This window comes from Gracilinanus agilis, chromosome 4 (assembly GCF_016433145.1).
Source record: "Gracilinanus agilis isolate LMUSP501 chromosome 4, AgileGrace, whole genome shotgun sequence".
Lineage (NCBI taxonomy): Eukaryota > Metazoa > Chordata > Mammalia > Didelphimorphia > Didelphidae > Gracilinanus > Gracilinanus agilis.
The window spans coordinates 134,057,242-134,081,872 of NC_058133.1; the positions used below are offsets into that span (position 1 = coordinate 134,057,242).

The 24,631-nt window shown below is 34.7% G+C and overlaps 1 protein-coding gene across 1 annotated transcript in view; it reads left to right on the forward strand.

Annotated features, from left to right (window-relative positions):
• Positions 1 to 24,631, forward strand: part of DNAH14 (dynein axonemal heavy chain 14) — a 374,871-nt gene that overhangs the window by 55,122 nt on the left and 295,118 nt on the right. Inside the window, exons 11-18 of the mRNA XM_044674970.1 lie at positions 4,675 to 4,925; positions 6,293 to 6,416; positions 10,075 to 10,372; positions 11,635 to 11,686; positions 11,773 to 11,870; positions 18,140 to 18,303; positions 19,315 to 19,662; positions 23,289 to 23,630. Coding sequence (XP_044530905.1) covers positions 4,675 to 4,925; positions 6,293 to 6,416; positions 10,075 to 10,372; positions 11,635 to 11,686; positions 11,773 to 11,870; positions 18,140 to 18,303; positions 19,315 to 19,662; positions 23,289 to 23,630 — 1,677 coding nt within the window. The remainder of the gene's footprint in view (positions 1 to 4,674; positions 4,926 to 6,292; positions 6,417 to 10,074; positions 10,373 to 11,634; positions 11,687 to 11,772; positions 11,871 to 18,139; positions 18,304 to 19,314; positions 19,663 to 23,288; positions 23,631 to 24,631) is intronic.

Sequence of the window (24,631 nt, forward strand, 5' to 3'; positions counted from 1 at the left end):
ATTTTAATTTTTAAGAAAAGATTTCCTTCCTTCAGTTTTGAGCCTCCTTTTTCATTTGGTCCATTTCTTCTTGCATTGCTTTCATTTCTCTTCCCAGTTTTCCTCTACCTCTCTTAATTAATTTTTGAAATCCTTTTTGAGCTCTACTAAATCTGAATTCAATTCATGTTTTTCTTTTGTATTTTGCATGTGTTTGCTTTTCTTTCATTGTCCCCTTCTGTGTCTATGCCTTGCTCTTTGTCATCATAAAAGTTCTCTATGATTAGGTGTTTTGTTTTGTTTTTTGACATTTACTCATTTTCCCATCCTTTTTATAGGTAGACTCTGTTCTCCAAGAGGTTAAGATATCCTCTTAAAATTCAGCCCTTCCAAGGTACCCTCTTAAATTTCAGCCCTTCCTTGATGCTACCCTTAGCCTTATTTCTCAGCTTCTCAAAATATCAGTTCTTCCAAGATGGTATGATGGCCTATGGACTGAGAGCTCTGAGAGCCACCTCCCTCTGTTGATTCAATTACCCCCTGAGACTACTGATGGCTCACATATAGACGCATGCTTGGGTATAGGCTCTTGGTCTCCTTCTGGGCTTGATAAGGTCAGGCAAACAGCATACAACAGACTGTCTTGTCCTGGAGCTCTCCCTTGACCTTTGGCAAGAGTCAATCAGCTCCATCAAGTCAACACCCTGGGGACAGCCTGTGTCACAGATTGGGAGCCCAGCTCTGGGTCTGTGAAATGCTGAAATGCCAGACTTCACAGCAGGTTTGATTAGAACTTTTAAGTGGTATGCATTGGGTTGGATTTCTATTGGTCCAGGCAGGATCTCAGGGTCTAGATGTTGGCTTGGGTCCAGTTTCAGAACTTGGGACGGTAGATGTGGGGTGGGTAGGGCTTGCTGTTGGCTTGCTTCTTACTCCTTGCTACAGAGTCTTTCCGGCTGTTCTCCTCTCTCACCCAGTGTCCCAGATATACTCTGTCACCTTTCAAGTTATTCTCTTCATTAAAGTTGCTTCACTGGTTCTTTCATTCCTTTATTTGTTATATGATGTTATTTTAAGATTGGTTGGAGAGGATTATTATGGTGGTTTCTAGCTTCCCTGCATCTACTCTGCCATCTTGGCTCTGGAGCCAGAAATCTTCTTATTCTTCTAATGCTGACAGCTAATGAGAGTCATAACTTTACTAGGCAATTATTTTTTATTAGTCAGGTGAGTCTTAATGTGATCCTTCTAACAAAAAGTATGCTATTTAACAACATGACACATTTTTATTTTCAATCTACATTGTTAACATTTTCTCCACAACTTTGAGTCAATAAAATCAACAAAACAATCTATTAAACTGATTTATAGTACTTGCTGATTTCTAGGGTATAAGTACACATGCTGAAAATTTAAGTTAGGTCTCTCTCTGTGGCAAAAACTGACTCCCATGAGCCCCTGCCTCTGCCTCTTTTCCTTTTCCCTGATTCATTTCCTTCTCTTTGGATTACCATCTCCACATGGCCAACTAGAAAGGAAAGAATCATTTACAACAGTGTGATTCCATAACTGTCTTAGCTCTCTCATGGGTCTTTTAGGAGCATTTCCTGGAGCCATTTTCTGCAGACCAAACCAGAGTTTGTTTGTTATTACAAGTTATAAAATAGTGTGGCAAGATTTCTGTATTATTACACTTTGAAATACCTATTCATTCTTAAGTAGTTTAAATTGATACACTTTTTAGTGAAAAAAGTGGTCCTTCTTTTACTGTTTTGTTTTGAGGTAAAAGATTTTTTTTAATATTCTAAAGGCTTCCCAGGATATATTATTTTGGTTCTTTTTTGTATCCTTAAAAACACTTAGTATAGAGCCTGGTACATAGTAGGTGCAATATAAACGTTCATTCTCCTACCTCTTTCCCAACAAGTAGAAATTCAGACTTCATTTTGTAATAGTTAAAAAAATGTGGTTCCTTTTCCATCAGAATAGCATGAAATCCTTCAATAAAGCTCTTTGCTAAAATCTGTGCAACCTAAAATATTTCTGCAATTGAGTTTCCAAAAGAGAAAATCACTTGTATTAATCACTGGGTCCTTGTAAGCATCACTCACTTTTCTAGATATTCATTCAGCATCCCTTTAATTTTAAATTATGTAATTTAGCCAGAAAATGTAGTCAGGGACACTCCCTGATCAATTCCTTTTTTTGTTTGTTCTGATCCAGTCCTCCATTACCTCTCCCTTTCTTTATGAGCTTTCAGGTATCACTCACTATACTTTGGCAATCATATTCCTCAGGTCTCTCAGAATCAGAGGATGTAGTTTATCTGAACAGCTAGGTAGTACTGTGGATAGAGTGCTGATCCTCAATTTGGGAGGACCTCAGTTCAAGTATGGCCTCTGATACTTCCTAGCTGTGTGGTCCTGAGTAAGTCACTTAACTCTGTTTACTTCTGTTTTCTCATTTATTTGCCAAACCATTCCAGTATTTCTGCCAAGGAAACCCCATATGGAGTCACAAAGAGTTGGACATGACTAATTGTGACTTAAATTTATCAAAAGCAATATAGTGTTCTCCTGAGGTTGCCTTATTTATTTGGGATCTTAAATCCCTTTTCACCATTTTTGTTCTTTGCTTTCCAGTCCAAAGAGCATTCTTTTTAGCTATTCAAATAGAAGCAAAGCCAGAATTAAGCAAGTCTCCTTTTTTTCATCAGTTATCAGTCTCTCATCCATCGTTAGCAGTGTTTATGATCTCTGCTTTGATTCTCTTTTTCTCCAATATATTGTAAAACAACAACAATAACAAAACTTCTGGGTTTCCCTTTGCCTTTCTTTTTAGCCTCTGTTCATTTGGAACTTTAGCATTTCTGATGCTATTTTTAGAGTATCTTGCGACATTTTAAAATTTATCCTATTTCCACTCATTTCTTCCATATTAAGTAGATAATTTTAAAAATGTTAATTGGTTGATGAGGTATCCTTAGACAACTCCTGTCTCTCTTCATCAGAAGTGATTTTTTAAATGTCTTCACAATTTCATTTTTGAGAGCATCTCACCTCTATTGGACCAACTTTTGCTGCTGAATTTTGGTCCATGTTCTACTTATCATTCCTCTGGATTCTTGGAAATCTGCTTTACTTCAATTGAGAGAACATATGAGAACATGTTCAGCTTTCTTCTTCTCTGTTACATACTCTAAAAAGGAAGTGGTCGCTTTTTCTCAGTGTGTCTACCACTTCTACCCTAGGAATCAGTTTCTCTTTTTTGGTGAGACTCAAATCCTGAATGGCATTTTTCCTTGTTGTTTCCTTGACTACATTTCCTGGTTAAATTATAGAACTTAAAGGGATACTGAATGAATATCTAGAAAAGTGAGTAATGCTTATGAGGAACAAGCAAAATCAAATCATACAAGACTCACTTAATTTTCTCCTTTGAAGAATAAAGAAAGGCAATTCAAGAAATTATTAATTGCACTGTTTTGGATGGATGGAAAATTTGTAGATATGTGGATAATTGACTTGCCTCATTTATGTTATACCTTTTTGCCAGGGTATTATAGTTCATTTGCCAAACTTCTCATTTACTTCACCTTTTTGTCTATAATGGAATATAGTATTCTACAGTGATATTCATTTCTGTTTCTCCTCCATTGATCTTTTCTCAAATGTAATTTACCATGCTGCCCTAATCTGGATCCTACATTTCTTCACATGAGTGTAAGTTTTGAATATACAATAAGTACCTCTATTTTTTCTCTCTTCTAATGTTTGTTCCACCAAACTTCTCTCTCTCTCAAGTTATCAATAATCTCCCAGTTGCCCAATCTAATGGCTTTTTCTTAATCCTCATCTTCTTTGACTTCTCTACAAGTCTTTGACACTGTTGATCACTCTCTCCTTGATACTTTCTTCTCAGGACACTATTCTCTTCTGGTTCTTCTACCTATCAGACTCTTCTCAGACTTCTTTGTTCCATCCTCTTCTAGATACATAGGGCTGCTATGGAGTACAGTAGATAGAGCAATGGGCCTAGAGTCAGAAAGATCTGAATTCAAATCCAGCCTCAGACATTTACTAGCTATGTGACTCTGGGCAAGTCACTTAATCTTATTTGCTTCAGTTTCCTCAACTGTAAAATGAGTTGGAGAAGGAAATGTCAAGCTCCTCCAATATCTTTGCCAAGAAAATTTCAGCCAGGATCATAAAGAGTCAAACATGACTAATCAATTAATCAGCAACAATAGAACAACATCCAGATCATGCCCTCTAACCATACCGTTTATTTCATTGCCCTTAGCTAGTACAAGTTCTTTATAGAATTCAACTTTTTAAAACATTTCTAGAACTTTTTGAGCTTTCTGTTGTGACTTACATTCCTCTTTTTTCTAGGCATGAGTTTTATGCTCAAGACTTTGTAGATATATTCAACAACATAGGATATTATTCAGGGTTACCATGCCTGATATCCAGGAATTCAGTTGACCGTTCATAAGTGTTTTGTTGACTTAAGATGTATTTTTCAAAAATACCTAGTAGTGGGTTTTCATTAGATTGATATTTAAGACAGCATGTGGTTACAATGAATTTTAAATTAAATTATGAAGTTTTATTTCATTGCATTATTGGCATAATATTATAAACAATGAAAATGATAGTTCAATAAATAAAGAAATTGTACTTTTCCTTCAAGGCTGCAGAAAAGAAAGGATTAAAAGATTATTTTCTTCAAGAACCACTTACATGCAAGATAGAAAATTATAAGGCACCTACTCTTCGACGTTTAATAGAAAAATTTACAAGATTTCTTAAACTAGTTGACAGTCTATTTCAAGAAATGATCCGAATCCTGGTGCAGACTGCAGTCAAACTACTTTTGGATTTACTTACTGGATCTAATAAAGTGAAATATACCAGAGAGAAAAAGAATTACTCCCTCATAATGTAATGTCAACATTTTTTTCTTGTATAAAAGATATATAATAATTTTCTTGTTTTTTGAAAGGACTATGTCATTATATTTTAAACAATTCAAAAAATCCTTTGAGAATTCTTTTATGTGATCTTAACTGATATTAATCAAGTATATTCTTTCATAATTCTTTACTATAGTCTGTTCTTCAGTTTAAAATAATTAATTCATTTCGCTCTGAATTTTGCACATCTGTGTGCATGGAATGTGCCCCCTCTAATTTAACTCTCAGCAGGGTTATCAAAGAAATTACAAAGTTTAAAGAAAACTGATTCAATTCCCAAGAAATACTTTTTTAACATTTAAAATAATCAAACTAAAATATAGCACAGACATCATTCTAAATATCTTTGAAAGTAATTTCTTCTTTAAGTAAATGCAATACTTGATAGAGGAACAGTCCTTGGAATCAGGAAGACTAATATTCAGATCCTGTCTTTGGCACTCACTGGCTGCCTTGGCAGTGATTTAAAATAAGCTGCATATGAGTTATTAATCTGTATTACTAAAATGAGTCTCTACATAAGGAGTTATCCAAGTTGATGAAATTTCAGAGCTACACAATAACAACAAACCTATGTAATAAAACACTAGCATTTAAGACACAGACTTCTACAAATGAGTTATGTATATTTCTCTGGATACTTTTAAGGACAAAAGTTTTCATTTTGCTATTTATGTCTATGATAGTGGTTGGATAATTGCAGCAAAGCAAAGTTTTCCTCTAATTCTTCATTATTCCTATTTTTAAATGTATTTTTGCCCTTTTTGACCCACTGAATATATGTCAAAGTGGTCATAAATATGATTCAGGATATTATTCTATTACATAATTATTTAGAAGATTCAATAGAAACTAAAAATATTTTTGGCTGTTTCAAAAGTATCAAGAAGTTTTATAGATATTTTTAAACAACAAAAAACATCACCTGGAAGTAATAAATCATAGAATTATGGATTTAGAAGACAGCTTCTAGTCTAATCTCTTCAGCTTTAAAAAGGCTGTGCTATACAATCTCAGTACATGCATCGGTAAACTAGAATTTCGATTTCATAATCCAGTATTTTTGCTATTCCATGTGAATCTTATCCTAGAGATAGTAAAAACCAAATATAAACTTTATGTGATTCAAAAGCTAAATGCCCAAGAGAAATAAGAAAACTATGTCATACTCTTTGAAGACAAATAGTAAAGGCATTCTTATAAAATTTAAGATTTATAGATATTTTATTAATTTGTTAACCAATTTTAATTAAATTGTTTTTGTGTTACATAAATTTAAACAATTTTAAAATACATAACTGGAAGTCATCTCATTTTTGTTCTTTGTTCATCTAGAGAAAGTGCGGAGACCATTTTATCCAAAATGTCAACGACAGATTTTAAGGAACAATTTCAAGAAGAAGAAGAAAAAGAGCCAGAGGAACCCGAGATCAAAATTTGTCAACATGATATTGCTGAGGTAAAATAACTACTGAAGAACAGAAAATATAAATATTTTCTAAAATTTAATAAAGAACAAGAATCTAAGCTTAATGATTTTGTTTTTCCCCCTTCATATTGAATTATCCTTTGGTTGTTGCATGTGCTATGCTTAGTTGTGACATTCATGAGACAAAAACAGGGGAGATATTCATAGAAACTCTGGCTGATAGGCTGGACTGGTCAGTCTACTCAGTGTGAGCAAAAGAGCAAATTAGCAAACGAACATAGATCACTGAAGGCAATGAACCAACATCATTAGATAAAATGCTGATGTTTATGTTCCATAAAAATATTTCCACTTGATAGACCCCAATAACATTTTTGTATACCACTCATTCATTTTAATAGCTTCTCCACAGAGACTGTAGATACTGTTACTGAATCTTTAAGAGGTGATAGGATACTGAGGGCTTGACACTTTTATTGGTCATTCAGGAGATTTACCTGTCATGACACAAGAGAGACTAAAAGGACAGTGAAAAAAAGCATGAAAAACTTTCTTCCTCAGATAACTGTTTTAATTTTTTCAAAGAACCATTATAGAGTTCTTGAAAAACTTTAGCTGCAATTTTTAAAGAGCTAAGTGGAAGGACTGTTTCAAAAATTGTAAAGTTTGCAGCTATAATGAGCTAACTTTGGTTTTAATCTTTCTCAAAAACGGATGAATTGTAAATAATTATATTTGTCTCTCTTCTTGTTTGTTAATAGTAGGATCTATATTTTGGTATTTAAGCCCAGAAAATTAGGGAATTTGAGATAGAGAGATAAACAAACATTAAGGGTAGGAAGGTTTCTCAGCAAGCAAGAGTTCAGAGCTAATTGTTTAATAAATGATGAAGATGTATTTTAGTAACAAATGTGGAAGTATTAGAACATAACTCTTTGTTTTATAAAAATCAAGATGAGGATGAATAAGGAAACTAGATCATTGGAAGATATAGAGATGGATGATCCCCACCTGAAATATAAAAGAATGTTGATGTAGTCAATAGAATGCTAAAGTTGGAGTAGGGAAATCTTGAGTTAAAATCCTTTTTAGTAGCAGTGAGACTCCTGAGCAAATCACTTGCCCACTAAGGTCTCAGTTTCCTTGTTTACAAAATAAGGTGATTAGACTCAATGGCTTCTATGGTCCTTCTGAGCTCTAAAACTGTTGTATGATTCTGCATTGGGGTCTGGGTCTGGCCAATCCTAAAAGCCTCTTACAATATGTGGAGACCTGCATGTGGGGTTTTTCCCCTTTATTAAAGACATTTTTTCTCCTATTTGAAAACTCCAGTGCTGCTGCTGATTAATGACACTCACTAACTGTTTTTCATACATATTAATTGCATGTAACATTTCATTTCTTATTACTACTTAGGTGGCATATTTAATGACAGTATAGAGGGTGGACATCTTTTTTTTTTTTTTTTGGCCTTGAAATTATAAATGTGGTTGGCTACACTAATTATCTCAAGTAATTTTAATAGTCTAGTGAAGATCTTGAAGCTTGCATAGTAAATAGCCACGCATTTTTTACACTGAGTAGTACCTTTAGCTAATCCTTGGAATCCAGCCGCTCCATTCTGCTCTTGCCCATAGAATCACTGGTGATGCTTTTGTACTTATTTGGTGAGCTTTCTCTACAACATAGATTCAACCCCAAATACAGTAATCAAATGGATCTGTGTTCTCAGCAATTTGGATATTACCAGCAATGAAGCAAAGCAAAATCCATCTTCTTCTCTTCCCATTTCCTTCCATGCATTTTGAAAGGCAGCATGCTTAAAGCCCAATTTGCTTTCCCCTAACAATTTGCTCCTACTAATGGAACACCTGACTATCTCATTGTTTTCCCTTCCTCTCACAAAGTAACCAAGCAGTATTTTTTCTTTATCATATCTTTTCCAGGGGGCTTACTTCCCCTATTTCTGATCCTGAAGTTCCTCTAAGTTCCTTATTTTTTTATATGTCACAAACTGTCATATTACCATTTGACTCTTCATTGCCCTCGTGTGATAACACTAAATATTTCAGAGACTGTTACTGTAGCATCTCATCATTGTATAAAAAGTCCTTGTAAATTATTTGTATTAAAAAGAAAGGTCTTTGATTCGGGGACATTTTTGGGAATCATTAAAAGAGCTTTGTAATTTCTGGTCTCCCTCTCTTCCTCCTGTTTATTTAGGGGTACTGTTCATTGATCATTTGCAATTTCTGTCCCCCAAATGAGCAAAAATCTATTGATTTTTCTTTTGTGGGTGTGAGGTAAAACCTCATAGTCACTTTGTTTTTCATTCTCTTCATTAGTGATTTGGAGCAATCTTTCACATAGGGGTCAATTGTTACAATTTTTCTTTTGAGAGGTTTGTTCATATTTGCTGATCTCTTATCTATTATAACTCTCCTGTTTTATTCAAAATGTGGCTTATTTTGATGTCTTATCTTTGCTTCAGTTATTTTCACCCCACTCCATTTAAATCAGATGCCTTTATCAAAGAAAAATTAAGCAACTAATAATGAGAAAGAGTAAATTCTATCTTCTTCGTCAATTCTTCCATAGTATTTTCCTTTTTTCTTTTCTCTCTTCAGACCATCAAAACAGAAGGGAGAAAAAGCATCCTTAGACCCTGTGTTCATCTTAGTCACTTCCTTATGTAAATCTCTGAGAATATTGTCTCTTTTCTCCATATGTGGATCATCATTTAATTATCTCCAGTTGCTCAAATATATTTATGTTTCTCATTTCCTATTGGCTGCTTTAATTTTGAATTTTCTATTCATCTCTTTTATCATAAATATTTGAAAGTTCTCTATTCTATTACAGGACCACTTTTTTCTTTGTGATATTATGTCTGGTTTTAGACTTTTTTATTCTTCACTGTATCTTTCTGTGGAGTCATGGGGCCCTTTATATTTCTTAATTATTATCTCAATTTCAAAAAATATTTGTTGGAGTATATATGGGAAGAGTTCAGCTCCTCTATGATCTTTTATATTGCCATTTTACCTAAAACTCTTCACTCCTCTTTTAGTGCAGTTTAAGATTATACTAATTATATTGGCTGATATTTAACACTACTAATCCATTGAGCTTTCATTCCACAAAAAATCCCCATGTATGTTTCAAACAGCTTGGAATCTAGGCATGACTCTTCACCATCTTGTACTTTAGGAAGTGAGATTTTGATCAAAGTGTCAATTTAATATTTTTTTCATCTTATTCAGCGCCATGTTAAAACATTCTACATAAGTAATAGTCTATACCTGTTATGAAAATTACTTGAAACAGGCTTAGTATAGAATTTGCTTGAAAGATGTAATACATTGGCTGGATATTCTAAAACAAAACAATTCTAAAATAATGATAGAATTTTAACATAAAATGCAGTTCACTATAATGGAATTTGAATCAGTTTCTTAGTTTATTCAATTTGAATGACTTGGAAGTAATTCTGTTTGTGTTCATAAACAAATGTTAAACTGTATGAAAGTGTAAGGATTGAACAAGGAGAAGAGAGTGGAATATTTGTTTTGTTATTCAATGACTAGAATTGTCTTATGCCATCTTTCACTTTGTCATTTGAGTTTTGAAATATTTTAAATGTAAATTATAAAATATCACTGATATTTTGTCATGTCTCTTGAACTAGATGTTTAAGTCTCTCAAAATGAAAAAAGATGCAAAGAAGCCATATGAGGCAACATTTGAAGTACGTATACTTTTGAAAATTCCTCAAAGAACTTTTTATGAGAAGTCTGAATCAACTGGAAGTTCTACAGATTCCCTTTTTAAGCAAACTTTTTTTCAACCCAAAACTTTTGATTTTGAGGATGAAACACAAACAGATAGTAAAATTCCTAATTCCAACAGATCAGCTGAGTCACTGTTTTCCAAAATTTCTGGAAAAAAAACTAAAGCCCGATACAACACTGACGATAAAAATGCTGGTAAGAAAAATGTACATCTTATCCTTATAATGTCTCATCTTAGCATGGAGGTAGCCCAAAGTTCTGAAAGTCTCTACCAGCTTTGTAGTTAGCACTAAAATGAAGGCATAGGCCCCATTACATATTATGTCACTGTAGGTCTGGCTGTCTGAGATCAGAGAAGCTCCTCATCATATAGTTGACAACCAAAGGTAGACTTGGGGATGTGGTGAGGGGGCTATAGAAGAAGCTTTGAAAAATTTACTTCACTATCTTTTCTTAATACACTCGCCTCCCATTTTTAATCCACTCTGACAAGGGTCAATTAGGAAAAAAATGACAAAGTGTCCAGATTTGACAATATATATTAAATTCTGCATCTATGGCCTTCTACTTTTCTACAATAAGGAAGAAGATAGGCAGCCTAGCATAATGGAATGGTTTCTGGACTTGAGTTGCTATTGTTGCTATACTTGGGTTCAGATTCTGTCTCATTTACAGCCTTGTGAACCAGGACAAGTTTCAGTTTTTCTCTGACTTGTTTTTCCTATCATTAAAATGAAGAGGTTGGACTTGATGGCCTCTAAACACATGTTCCTATTATCCTAACTTTTTAATCATCTGTTCTTGAGGACCAGAGCTTAACTATACCAACTAGTAAAGTCCATCTACTAAAATGCAAAAAGATTATAACAAACAATGGAAGATGTATTCACACCAATGAAACCTCATATCTTTTGAAATCTTGAAAAAAATAAATAATACTATTTCATATGAAAAGCCTTAAATAGTCTTACATGACAGTGTATGCCATGGCAATGAGAGAATGGAAAGATCACTGGCCTAGTAGTGAGTCAACTTGGGTTCAAATCCCTTCTCTGTCACCCACAACCTCTGTGATATGTACAGGTCTTTGTGAGGTCTTTTAACCTCAGTAGATCTCATTTTGCTAATTTGTAAAATGAATTCATTAGACTAGATAACCTCAAAAATCCCTTCTGGTTCTGATTCTATGAAATAATACCTGAAATATATATAAAGAAAATTTTTCTGTTTTATACAGATTGTATAAGTTGTATGTATTTGGTAAATCAGCTTAAGATATATCCTTAAAATTATCATGAATATCAGATTCATAGTAAATTTGCATTGTCATTTGTGAACTGATTATCATTTTTTGGTAATAGTAATTAATTTTATTCTCTATCCATGTTTACTAACTTCTCATTTTGTTGATCCAGGCTTCACTTAGTTTTTACTCTTTCTTTTTATTGAAAAAATAGAAGGAAAACAAACAGTAGAGTCAGAAGATGCCTATTTACAAAAGATTGAAGAGTAAGTGTCAAAAAATTGTGTGAATCCTAGAAAAAAATATTTTGTCATTGACTGTGCTTCTCTAATATCTCTATTTTTTTTCATAGAATTCCAGAATTCCATGCGAATCTCTTCCTATCTCCCAACAGATTGGAAATGTCTAAGAAAATTCAGGGTGTGATAAATAATTTTGAAAAATCATTAAGTATGTTTATATTTTAAATGATTAATTCATAGCAATATATGTATTTGGTAATATATTCTCAAAAATCTTCTCTTTGACCCTTTTATAAAGATGAAAAGATAATAGTGTAGAGAAGATGACCAAAAATACAAGCAGTGAGTATATGGGATTTCGAAGGGTATTCTACAATTTTACATTTTCTGGCTTATAAAGAGGCCAGTTAATCTGATCAACCCAGACTTCATTCTAGTGGCTTTAAAAAAAAACTCTTATCTTTCATATTAGAATCAAGAATGTGTATTGGTTCCAAGGCAGAAGAGCAGTAAGAACTAGGCAATGGGGTTATGAAACTTGCCCAAGGTCACACAGCTGGAACATGTCCAATGCCACAATTTGAACCCAAGACCTCCCATCTCTAGGCGCCCGGATCTCAATCCATCAAGCCACCTAGGTGTCCTCATTTCTTGTGACTTTTTACTCTACTCCTTTTGCCTTCTCTCTTAAGAGTAAGTCTGTCTTCGTATCCCTAGCACAAAGCATAATACCTGACATATAGTAAATGCTTCATAAATGCTTGCTGACTGCCTGATTATTCTACAGACTGATGCTCAAAGCTAAAATCTACTCGATTCCCTTTGAATAAAAGAAATATCCAAGTAAAAATAGTAACAGATTATGAAGGGGAAAAATAACAATAAGGGTAAAGAAACTTCATTGCATATTGCAATATTCCAAAAGAAGTAATTATATTCAAAATCTTCGTAGAGAGTGACAAGCTGGGATAAGGAGGCTTGAGTTAAAATTTTGCCTCCAACATTGACTAGCTCTGTGACCCTTGACAAGTTATTTAACTTTTTTCTTCATTTCAAAAATAGGAATTACCTTTCTCAGGAAGATGTTATGAGGAAAACATTTTGCAGACCTTAAAGCTCAAATTCTAGAAATGTTACATTGTTTTATTGAGCCCAGTTGTTGTACAATAACTGATACCAAGAGAAATAAAGCAACTTGTCCAAGTTCATTGTTTGTGCTGAAATGAACTCAAGTTCTCTGAAAGAAAGAATTCAAAAGGCTCTGGAAGCCCAATTCAGCATTCTCTCTGCTCTACTGTTAGTTTTCCTACTTTCTATTCTTTCACTATCCTCTCCTGTGGAAATATTTAACTTCACTAAGTAGTTCTTCACCACCTGAGTGTGCCTAGAAAGCTGCAAAATACATCGACACCATAAGACAGTGAATTTGTGGTGGCAAAGTATTTCCTTAAAAAAATGTTAGAGTGGTCCCTAAATGCCCCAAGGCTTCTTCTGTCTTTGTTCCTGTCTCACCCTCTCTCTCTAAGCTTCTAATTTCATAGACTAATAAGATATTGGCTACCTTTTATACTTTTCTCCCCATATGTGCCTATATCCTGCCTCCTAATTAATCAGGCAATTTATCAGTAAGTACTCATTAAGGACAACATATATGAAAGAAGTGGTGGAAGTAGAAACATGGGTGATTATAAGGGTGGTGATACCAAAAGTTCAGATAGGAAGAAGTTTTGGAAAAAAAAGGTAATGAGTCCTTTTTGGGATGTATTGAGTGTGACATGCCTATTGTATAACTAGTTTCAAAAGTCTAACAAGTAATTGATCATGTGGGACTGGAACTCAGGAGAGTAACTAGATCTAGAACTATAGATATGAGCATCAACTATACAAATTTCTTTCCTAAATCTTCATCTTACATCATTAATTATTCCTCTTGGGTATTCTTTGTGCATCATAAACTCATTGTATGCAAAATAGAACTCATGATCTTTATTATTAAACCTGACTCTCCTACAAATGTCCTATTTCTGTTGATGGTCCCACCATCCTTCTAGATATCCAGGCTTATATCTTCAGATATATCTGTGACTCTTCTGCATCTTTCATTCTTATATAGCCAGTCAGTTGTTGTCTTATCAATTATATCTCCATCATATACTTCACATCCTTCCCCTTCTTTATGATCACATAATCAGCTTCATTCAGGTACTCTCTTGTTATCTCTTGCCTGAATTACTGTAAAAATTCCTTCATTTGGTTCACAGATTTCAGTATCTTCTCTTTTAATTCATATTCCACACAGCTGCCAAGACCTGATGATGTAGCTCCTGTACAAAAAAACCACATATAGGACTCTTATTGTTTTGGGATGAAATACAAATTTCTTGGTTGTAAAATAAGGAACCTTCTTAGATGAATGTGAGAAGATATAACCCACTTAGGAACCTCCATAGAGCCAATAAATCACAAACCTTAAAAATAGTAAAATCAAGTTTATTAATGGTAGAGAAATAATAAATACAGTCCTACATCTATCTAGCTATATCTCCTCCCCTCAATCAATACCTTCCCTCATGGGGCTCGCTCTTCTGGTCTCAATCCTTTCTTATAAGTCCCTGCTCTTATCTAAAACCCCCCAAAGCTAAACTAATCTAAATTAATCTACCTACTAAGGATTAACAAAAAGTGGAAAAAGAAAAGGACTCACAGGTGAATTTGAGCCCTTACCCAAAGCCTGGGGTTGGCTACACTATATAACCCAAAGTCCCAGATGACAATCTTTGGATTACCTTGGCCAAGAGGATTTCTGGCAGATGGCTCACTGGCAGATAGTCTTTGGGGAAACAGTCTACTCCAAAGCAGATTCTCAACCAAAGAGTCACTAATCTCTTCACAAGATTATGACTACCTGTGGAAAATCTGTCAGAGCAAAATCTCCTTCCTCCAGCTCAGTGGAAATCAAGGCAGAGAGTGAAATGACAGTTAATGTCAGTTCAAAACTCCCACAGTCCTACTCTCCTTCCCAGAATCCTCTCTCAGGGCTTCTATCCAAATTCTATTCTTTTCCTCTTAAAGCTAATCCATGAAATTTACTCTGTCCCTAACCTATATTCCTACAGTTGACAATTAAGGTCCTTCATAATATGGTCCTTAATCATACTACTCTCATTTGTAATGAGGAATCATAACTAGGAATCTACCCTATCTATATTAACATTCTGTTGCAAAGCACCATATATAAGGAGAGAAAATAAGTCTTAATGATATTTACCTTATTTAATTTTTGGCTGCATGATGTTTTCTTTGTTCAACATCTCAGAAACCTGTCTTTGTTAAAGTCCAGTAAATTTAGATATTTCAAATTTAACTGTTTAAAAACATTAAGAGTAATTAATATAAATGAACACTAGTAGGATTAAAAGTAGGGATGTTCATTATATACTTGTAGAACTCACTATATGTTAAGAATGGGGAGAGGTTATTTTTCTTGAAGGAACCCAAATAAATGAGCATCTTCATGGTAGATCTCCAGAATTCTCTTTTTTATTTAATCATTAAGTATTTATTATATGCTTCTGTTTGCCAGGCACTGTGCTAAACTCTTAAGATATGGAAACAAAGCATCCCAAAGGAAGAGGTAACATACATACATACATACATACATACATACATACATACATATATGCATACACTCACGAAGCATAGATATGTGGTAATATTAGAAGAAATGGCACTAGCTGTCAAAAATGGGAGAGGGAATAGGAAAATTCTTTCAGTTACAAGTAGTATTTGAGCTGATATTTGAAGGAAACCAAGGATTCTAAGAGCCAGAACTGAGGAGGGAGAACAGTTCACACATGAGAAACACCCAGTAAAAAAGGCACGATGATAGGAAAGATAGCGTGGAAGGAATAATAGTGATATTTAGTAAATACCTATTCTATGTTAGGTAACATAATAGGTTTTTGAGGATACAGAGTACACAATGACTCTGCTTTCAAGGAACTTGCATTCCATTAAGGTAAAAAAAAATGAATGTATGGTTATAAAGGGTAGGGATATGTAGTAGAAGACTTGTGATTTCATTCAGTTTAAGGAGCTCCTATTTAAAGAAACTTTCTTTATCAATGCAGATTGGTACCTTCTCTACAATTTATAATCTTAAAAAATTGTCTAGGGCTCAGAAAATTGAGCTATTTGTCAAATATTATATAGCCAGTATGTTTTAGGGGGGTGATTTGAATTTGAATCTTCTGACTTTGAGACCAATGTCTAGTTTTTACATCACATTATTTTGTATATGTATGTATGTGTATATATATATATACATATATATAATGTTATGCCTTTTATATGTTTTGTAGCTAAAAGGAGCAGCAAAGTAACGTATATAAGGAATGAAATTTAGTTCTGAAGAATTAGTCTTTTAAATAAAATGTAGAGAAACAATATCAGACTTGTCAGTTAGTGATCTACTGCTCAGGTAAATGTTCTTAGAAAATCTATTTGATGGTGGAGAAATCATTAACAGTGGCTATTTAGTTCATTTCCAGGTGACTATTATTAGAGCTTTAAAGATTATAAACGACAAAACTATATATTGAATAAATGAAGACTATGGGAAGATTTAATAAGGACATACCTAACAGAAATGTTGATGTTTTTAGTTTTACCTCATTTGTCAGTGATTTGTCACTGACCATTGGGAAGCTCTGATGAGAAGCATTGAGGTTGTAAAAAAAACAGCTGTATAAAAATAATTGACAAGGATTCAGCTGCTTTGGTGTAAGCCTGTTGATCTGAAGAGTCACTGCTTTGTGGCCTGTGTAAAAAAAAAAGACGAGAATCTAATTGGAAAAGACCTGAGTTCTGCTGCTGTTTAAGCATATTGCCTTCCAGCACTAAAATCTACAGCTTGAGAGGGTAATTATGTGGAGATTCGATTAGATGAAAACTGTAAAGGAAGATTATTTTATATCAGAATGAATAAAATGATAGTGAGAGATAATGAAGGTGACAAGACCATTTAAGAAGCCGTTATAATGTCTTCCATAATTTCTAAGGAAAATCATCTGTTCCTGTACCTTAAAAAAACCATCTTTGCAAATGTTTCTAATCCTACACTATGGCACAGTCAAATGTAATGGACTTCTCTAATAGCAGCAATGCAATAATCTAGGACAGTTCTGAGGGATTTATGAGAAAGAATGCAATTCACACCCAGAGAAAGAACTATGGAAGTAGAAATGCAGAAGAAAAACAACTGCTTGATCACATGGGTTGATAGGGATATGATTGAAGATGTAGATTCTAAATGATCACCCTAATGCAAATATTCATAATATGAAAATAAGTCTTGGTCAATGACACATGTAAAACCCAGTGGAATTGGTCGCTGGCTACAGGAGTGGGGTGGGACTGAGGAGAGAAAGAATATGAATCCTGTAACCGTGGGAAAATATTCTAAATTAATTAAATAAAATTTTTCAAATTATAAAAGCACACTAAAAATAGTTAATTATTTCAAAAAAAAATTTCTAATCATGACTTTTCCCCCAGTTTCATATCTATAGTTGCCTAAAAGTTCAAGGAGTCCCTGAAAGTTAATGTTTTAAACCTTGAGACTCGTGAGAGGGAATTTAATGAGCTATGTTTTGACTCATGAAATTAGTAGATGTTAGCTAGAAATAATAGGATAGTGGAGATAGAAAATTAAGGAAAAGTCAGAGTCAGAAATAACATCGATAGAAGGCATAGTTTAAACTTCATGAACAAACTTCCCTAGAATACACAGAAATAGTAGTTCTGAAGTAAGAAAGGCCTTAGCTCCAAGGGGAGAGCTTTGGGGAAAAGACAACAGAAAATGTAGAACTACTGGGAGTTTCTTGAATATTTACAAGCGAAGAAATTAATCATTGTGAAACAGATCAATTAATTTCTGAAAGAAAAAGCAATGTATTTATCACTAACATTAACTTTACTATCCTCTAAGTTACAGAAGATTAAAACTCTGTGCTCATTTTCTCTTTCTTTTTCTTCATTTCTAATAAAGATTCAAAAAATTCTTAGGTTTCTATACTAATTCAGATTTTCCTATTTTCAAAGGTACCACATTGTTTAGGCTCTAATTGCCTCACACCCAGAATAGTACTTCAGTAACCCTGAAGCTGGTCTTCCTTTCTCCAGGCTCACACTTCTTACCCCTCCTCAATATATCCTATATGAAGTTAGTCCAAAACTTATCTCCAAACACTTTTCTCATCATGTCATTCCTTAACCCAAGAACTTCTGTGACCTTTTTTCCCTTATCAAATACAAACCTACCTCACATTAAAGACCTTCCGTCATTATCATACCATCTCTTATTTTATCAGCCCCATTTCATAATAGTTGTATGTGCTATAAATAGCATTTGAATTGTTATAGATAATAATGATGAAATGATACAAAAACATTAATGTTTTAAATTATATTTTTTAGCTCGTTTTATTCCTTTCAGTCAAGATCAACGTCTGTTTATCTTTTTCTTTGAACCTATGACTATGCAAATACCTACTGAACAAGAACTGGAGAGACTGAAACAGCTGATAAGATGGCCAGATGCCTCTATCATTTTTGAAATAGATCCTGCCTACCAAAAGAATGTGAGTTTGGAAATAAAACTCAAAATAAGGTCTGAATTAGTAAAGTAAATATCCAAATCTAGTACTGAGCCCAGTCAGGAAGACCTGACTTCAAATTGGGCTTTAAATGCTTATTAATTAAATATGTGACCCAGGCAAATGACCTCACCTTAAATTTGCCTCTCTTTGACTATTTGGCTCAATTTCCCCATCTGCAAAATGGTGATAATATCACCCACATTCCAGAGTTTTTATGAGGATCAAATGAGATATTTGCAAAGCACTTAGCATAGTGCCTGGCACATATTAAGTACTATGTAAATGTAAGTTATTATTATTATTATTATTAAAAACCTTACCTTCTACCTTGGAATCAATACTGTGTATTGGTTCCAAGGCAGAAGAGTGGCAAGGGCTAGTCAATGGGGGTTAAGTGACTTGCCCAGGGTCACACAGCTGTGAAGTATCTGAGTTCAGATATGAACCCAGGACCTCCCATCTCTGGGCCTGACTCTCAATGTACTAAGTCACCTAGCTGCCCTCTATTATCATTTTAAAATCTGCCACTCTGGGAAGAGTGATGTAAAGAAGAAATATTAGTCTGATTGTTTCAGAGACATCTTTCTTTGTTTTCTTCTTTGTTATTGGTTTTTTTTTTACAGTTATAACCAGATTTTATTTATATCAGAAATGCAGGGTTGGCTCAATTTTAGGAAAACCATCAACATAATAGACCACATTAATAATTAAAACAAAAATCATGTGATCATGTCACTTGATGAAAAAATTCCTGTGATAAGGTCAAATGCCCATTTTTATTATAAATACTCAAAAACAAACCTTTCTTTGTTGTCTATAGTAGTTTGAAATTTAAATTTTTAGTCTAATAAAATTTAGTCCTGAATTTAGCCTAATAAAATGGGCCCCCCAAATGAGTAAATAATATAAACTTAATAGAAAGAATTTTTTAAAATGCAGCCATGGTTCCTCTGTGTTCATTGTAATTTCTAATTGTTAATAATTTATTTACAGATTGTGAGCATTCTAACCATTATTGGTAATTCAATGGCACGAGTTGAAGTTTACAGCCACCAGTTTCTTCAATTTTGTACCATGGTAGAGCAAGCGAAGTCTATGGCATATAGAATAGTACAATTACAAGACCAATTAACCTCCAACGATTTTAGTACCATCTTGGATATATACACAGACTATTTTAAAGATGTTGTTTATATGTCTATTGAGAAACGCATTAATATTATCAAAGTAGTGAGTCTTAATTATCAGTCAAGCTGCTTACCATATATTGAAAATGTCATTAAAATGAGCCATGCATTGTTGGAGTCCATGATTCAAGAAAAGAATGTAAGCCTTTTTACGGTAAGTAGGTTGCGATTGTTCTTTACTAATATAGTTATAGGATATGTGTGGTGATTACATGTCCAAAAAATCGTATAGTTGGAAAATCTTGTATCCCTAAAACTGCATTACCCAAACTTCCTTTCTGTATTACCCACAATTCCTTTTCCTTTTTGTTTACACGTGTCTTTTGCATGATTATATATAAGTTTTGGGTGACGCCCCTCTAGCTCTCTCTTCCCTGTGAAGTGAGTGGGGAAGTTCCCTGTGTTCTCTAGCTCTCTAGTTAAATATTAATAAATCTCTGTACATATTATATTTTGGAGATGTTGAATATTAATTTTAAAATCCACAAGATGTCTTTTACACTTAAACTTTTGCTAATTCCAGTACTCCTCACAGAAATGTATTGTACATGACTGTATTTATTTATTATATTTAAGCAATGCAAATCTTATGGCAGAAGTCTTCATGATAGTAAAGGCCTGAGTGTCCTTTGAATGATAAGACAGGTTTGAACCCAGGACCTCTCTGGCTCTCTGTCCACTGAGCCACCTAGTTGTCCCTTCTCTATTAATTTCAAAGACAATACCCTCCTCCCAGTCCTTCAGACTTGTAAATTAGGAGTTGTTTTTTTATTCCTCACTCTCACTTCCCCTCACCACCAATATCCAAACTGTTGCCAAAGCCTGTTGATTTCACCAATATACCATTTCTCATGTATGCCCCCTTTCCTCTGAAATTGCCACAATTCTAGTTCAGTCCCTCATCACCTTTCCTCCTTACCGACTTCTTTTATTTTTCTCTTCTCTCTTTTCTTCCTTTCTTCCTTCTCTCCTTCATTCCTTGGTTCTCTTCTTCCTTTCCCTCTCTTTCTTTCCCTCCCTTACTTCTGTTCTTCCTTGTTTTCCTCCTCCCTCTCTTCCCTCTTTTCCTTTTTATTCTCTTTCCTTCTTAATTTGTTTCCTTCTCTCCTAGATTATTGAAATGGACTGTTGGGACCTGCCTCAAGACTCTCCCCACCCAGTTCTTTCAGTCTCCCTTAAGCCACCAAAGTGATTTATCAAAAGCCCTGTCCCCTGCTCATGTCATCCCCCTACTCAGTAGGCTTCAGTGACTCCTTATAACCTGTTCAACATTAAATGCCCTTCATGATCTAGCCTTTTCTTACCTTTCCAGTTTTCTTACACCTTACTCTCTGCCATGTACTCTTGAAATCAAGTATTCCTGGCCTCTTTGATGTTCTATGAACAAGACATCACTCAAATTCAGATATTTTTTCTGGGTTAATCATTCAAATTCAGATATTTTTTCTGGGTTATCTCCCATGTCTAGAATGCTCCCCCTCCTCATCTCTGCTTCCTGGCTTCTCTGGCTTCCTTCAAGCCATATCTATAAAATCTTATTGTCTATTAAAAAAACAAACACCTTTCCCAACCTCCCTTTATTCTAGAGTCGTCTTTTAACTTTTTCCTATTTATCCTCTACATAGCTTGTTTGTGCATTTTGGTTTACTTCTTGTCTCTTCCTTTAGACTGTGAGTTCCTTGAGGGCAAGGACTTTCTTTTGCCTCTTTTTGTAACCCCAGTGCTTAACACAGTAGCAGGCAAAAGTAGATACTTAAATATTTTATTAATTTAATGACTGGTAGCAGTATCAGAGGGAAAAGAGGGGCATATTCAAGAGATGATACAAAGGTGATATTGACAGATCTTAGCAATAGGTTGGATTTGGGGGTAAGAGAAAGTGATGAGTCAAGAATAACTTCAGGTTAAAGGCTAAGAAACTGGGAAGATGGTGATGACCTTGATAATAATAGGGAAGTTTGGAGAGGTGAGGGCAGTGAGGGTGAACCTTTTAGAGACAGAGTGCGAAGCTTTGCCCTGCTCAGACCAAATGCTGTACCCACCACCACCAGAGACCAAGTGCCACGTCACACACTCCTCCCCTTCCTCTTACCTCCCCAGTGCCCTGCGGCTTACCCTAGACAAGGGAAGGAGGAAGACCTCCCATTGGGCTGTTGGGAAGAGGGACAGGTGATGAGAGGTACACATGGAGAGAAGGAAGAGAGTGGCTGGAGGGTTCCACTCCCCTCCATCTATATGCTATGCTGTGAGCAATGCTCCCCTCAAACCCAGCTCCTCTCCAACCATACTATAGGAATCACCTTTGCCAGAGACTCAACAGGTTGCCGTCAGTGCATGTGAACCCCTCTGCCCCCAGCACTTTGCCTCTGATGCTGGGCAGGTTGGGTGAAGTAAGAAATGTTCTCAGGCTCATGGAGAGGGGGAAGGGAAGAGCTCCCATCTGAGCCCCTCTGGATTTCTAGTAACAAACTGTTGGTTGCCATCACAGGTATAGGGGAAAAGGTAATTAGTTCAGATTAGACATGTTGAATTTAAGATGTCTACTTCACCTCCACATCAAAAAATCTGAAAGTTCATTGGAGGTCAGCAGAGAGATAAGAACAGGAAAAATATGTTAAAGAATCATCAGTTTAGAGATTAAATTAATTCCATAGGAGCTGATGAGATCACCAATCAAAGTAGTATAGAGGAAGGACAGAAGAGGGACCAGGACAGAGCCCTGTAGGACACCTGTGGTTAGTGAGAGACCTGGATGAAAATCTAGCCAGACACAGAGCAGTCTGATGTATAGGAAGAAAAGCAGGAGAAAGTACTAAAAACCTTAGAGAAGAAAATATGAAAGAGGAGAGAGTGGTGAAAGGTAAAGGAAGGTTGCAGAGAGGTCAAGGAGAAAGACAACTGAGAAAAGTCACTGGGTTTGGCAATTGAGAGACCTTCAATAGCTTTGGAGAGAGTAGTTTTGCTGGAATGGTAAGATCAGAAGCCAAATTGTAAGTGATTAAGAAGAGAGTAAGAGGAGGGAAAGTGAAGACATATCATAGATGTCTTTCTCGAAGAGTTTAGCCACAGACAGCAAAAGAGATATAAATTAATAATTAGCAGGGATGGAAGAATCAAGAGTTGGGGTTTTTGAGGATGGAGAAATAGGAGCATGTTTGTAGGCGATAGGGAAGGAGCCAGTAGATATAGAATGATTGAAGATAATTGACAGAGGGAAAATGGCAAAGGGAACAAAATGTTGGAAGACGAGGGAGGGAGTGTTTTCATTTGTTCAGGGAAATGAATTTACATTAATAAGAAGTAAGGGTATTTCTTGCCTTCTCAAAAAGGAAAGAGGGGTGAAAATGAGAGATAGAATTTGGTCATGAAATTTAAAAAATAAATGTTAAAAAATTTGGTTACATGAGATTGAAAAAAAATAAAAATTAAAGATGACAAGTAAGGCTAACTTTTTGTGTGAAACCGGGTCGAAAGAAGAGATAGTGGTAAAAGGCACCTAAGAAATATGAGATGATGAAGAGAGGAAAAGTTTATTGTATTTGTTAGAAAACGGTCTCAATTTTTTTCTGGAAAATATGAAAAAAAGTTTTCAGCTGAGAAAAGAGGAAGAGCCAGGGGTATTTTGAATAAGAATGAAAAGATTTGGAAGAGGCACTGTGGGATATGTGTTGATGAAGGAAATAGAGAAGTGTAGCTTATAAGAAGTGAAGACTCAGTTGAGGATATGTAACATAAATTTGCCATTGTAACACTAATAATTAATGTTTTTGATTATTTCAGATTATCCAATCATCATTGTCAAAGCTTGACACTGAACTCACGGGTGTGGAAGCATTTGTGGAACACTTGACTTTCTTAGATTATATTTCTTCAAAAATGCCTTTACTAGATCGAGAATATAATGTTATCACCCAAATGTATTCAGTCACAAAACACTACAATGTCAAGATTTCACCAGAACAAGTTGCACTACTTAATGTCCTTCTTAACAAATACAATAAACTTAAAACAGCTTTTAAATTCCATGAAACACATAAGGATACTGCTATTATTAGATTCAAGTCAAATTTGGATGAGTATATGCTCCATTTGCATAATGAAGTTAGAAACTTGAAGGTCAAGGTGAGTTGTTTTTTTTAATAAGAAATCAATTTCATATCTCATTTAAATGTACATATGGATGAATAAGTAGGTAGGTTTAAAAAACTATTTGAAGATATTGGGATTGTATGAGTTGGGCAAGGGATTATTGTTATTTACTTGTTTCAGTCATGTCTGATTCTTCATGGAACTATTTGGAGTTTTCTTGGCAAAGTTACTGGAATGGTTTACCATCTCCTTCTCTAGCTCATTTTATAGATAAGGAACTAATACGAGTTAAGTGACTTACCCAGAGTCACATAGCAAGTGTCGGAGAACAGATTTGAATTTAAGTCTCTCTGAATCCAGCACCAGTTCTATCCATTGCACCACATAGCTGCTCTAAAGGATGATTAGATTAAGTAAAAAGACAGGTACAAGTGTTATCACTGACGCTCAGTATATTTCAGTTTCTCTGCCTCTAAATGGAGCTGATAATCCTGGCCTATTTTTAGATATGACAAAGACAAATAAAATATCCTATAATGACAATATGTGGTGCCAAAAAAGAAGAACTTGGGTTTTGATTTCAGTTCTTCCACTCAGCAGCTGTGAAACTTTGGACAAATCACTAAACCTCTCCAGATCAGTTTACTCATCTATAAAGGGAAAGAGTTTAATTAAATGATCCTGAAGATCCCCACTAATGGTGAAATTTGGTCATTCTAAGGAATTAGATTTCTTAAAAGGAAAAGGGCTCTATAAATGACCAGCCCAGGAATACAATCATGAACACATCATTCTGTTAATATTTAGGAAAAATAAATAAAATAACATATTCTTTATCTTAAGGTATTATTCTCCTTAGGCAAGTATATTTCTTGTAAACCTATATTGTTATTGTTATTATTTCTATTTGTCCCTTGTATTGGAAGAGGACTAGTGACATCATGGGGTGATGTCTTAAGTAGCTGATGAATTGGATTTCAGTGAGGAAGAGTTGCACAGAGTCATCAGCCTCCCTCTCTTCCAAAGTCAGCCAA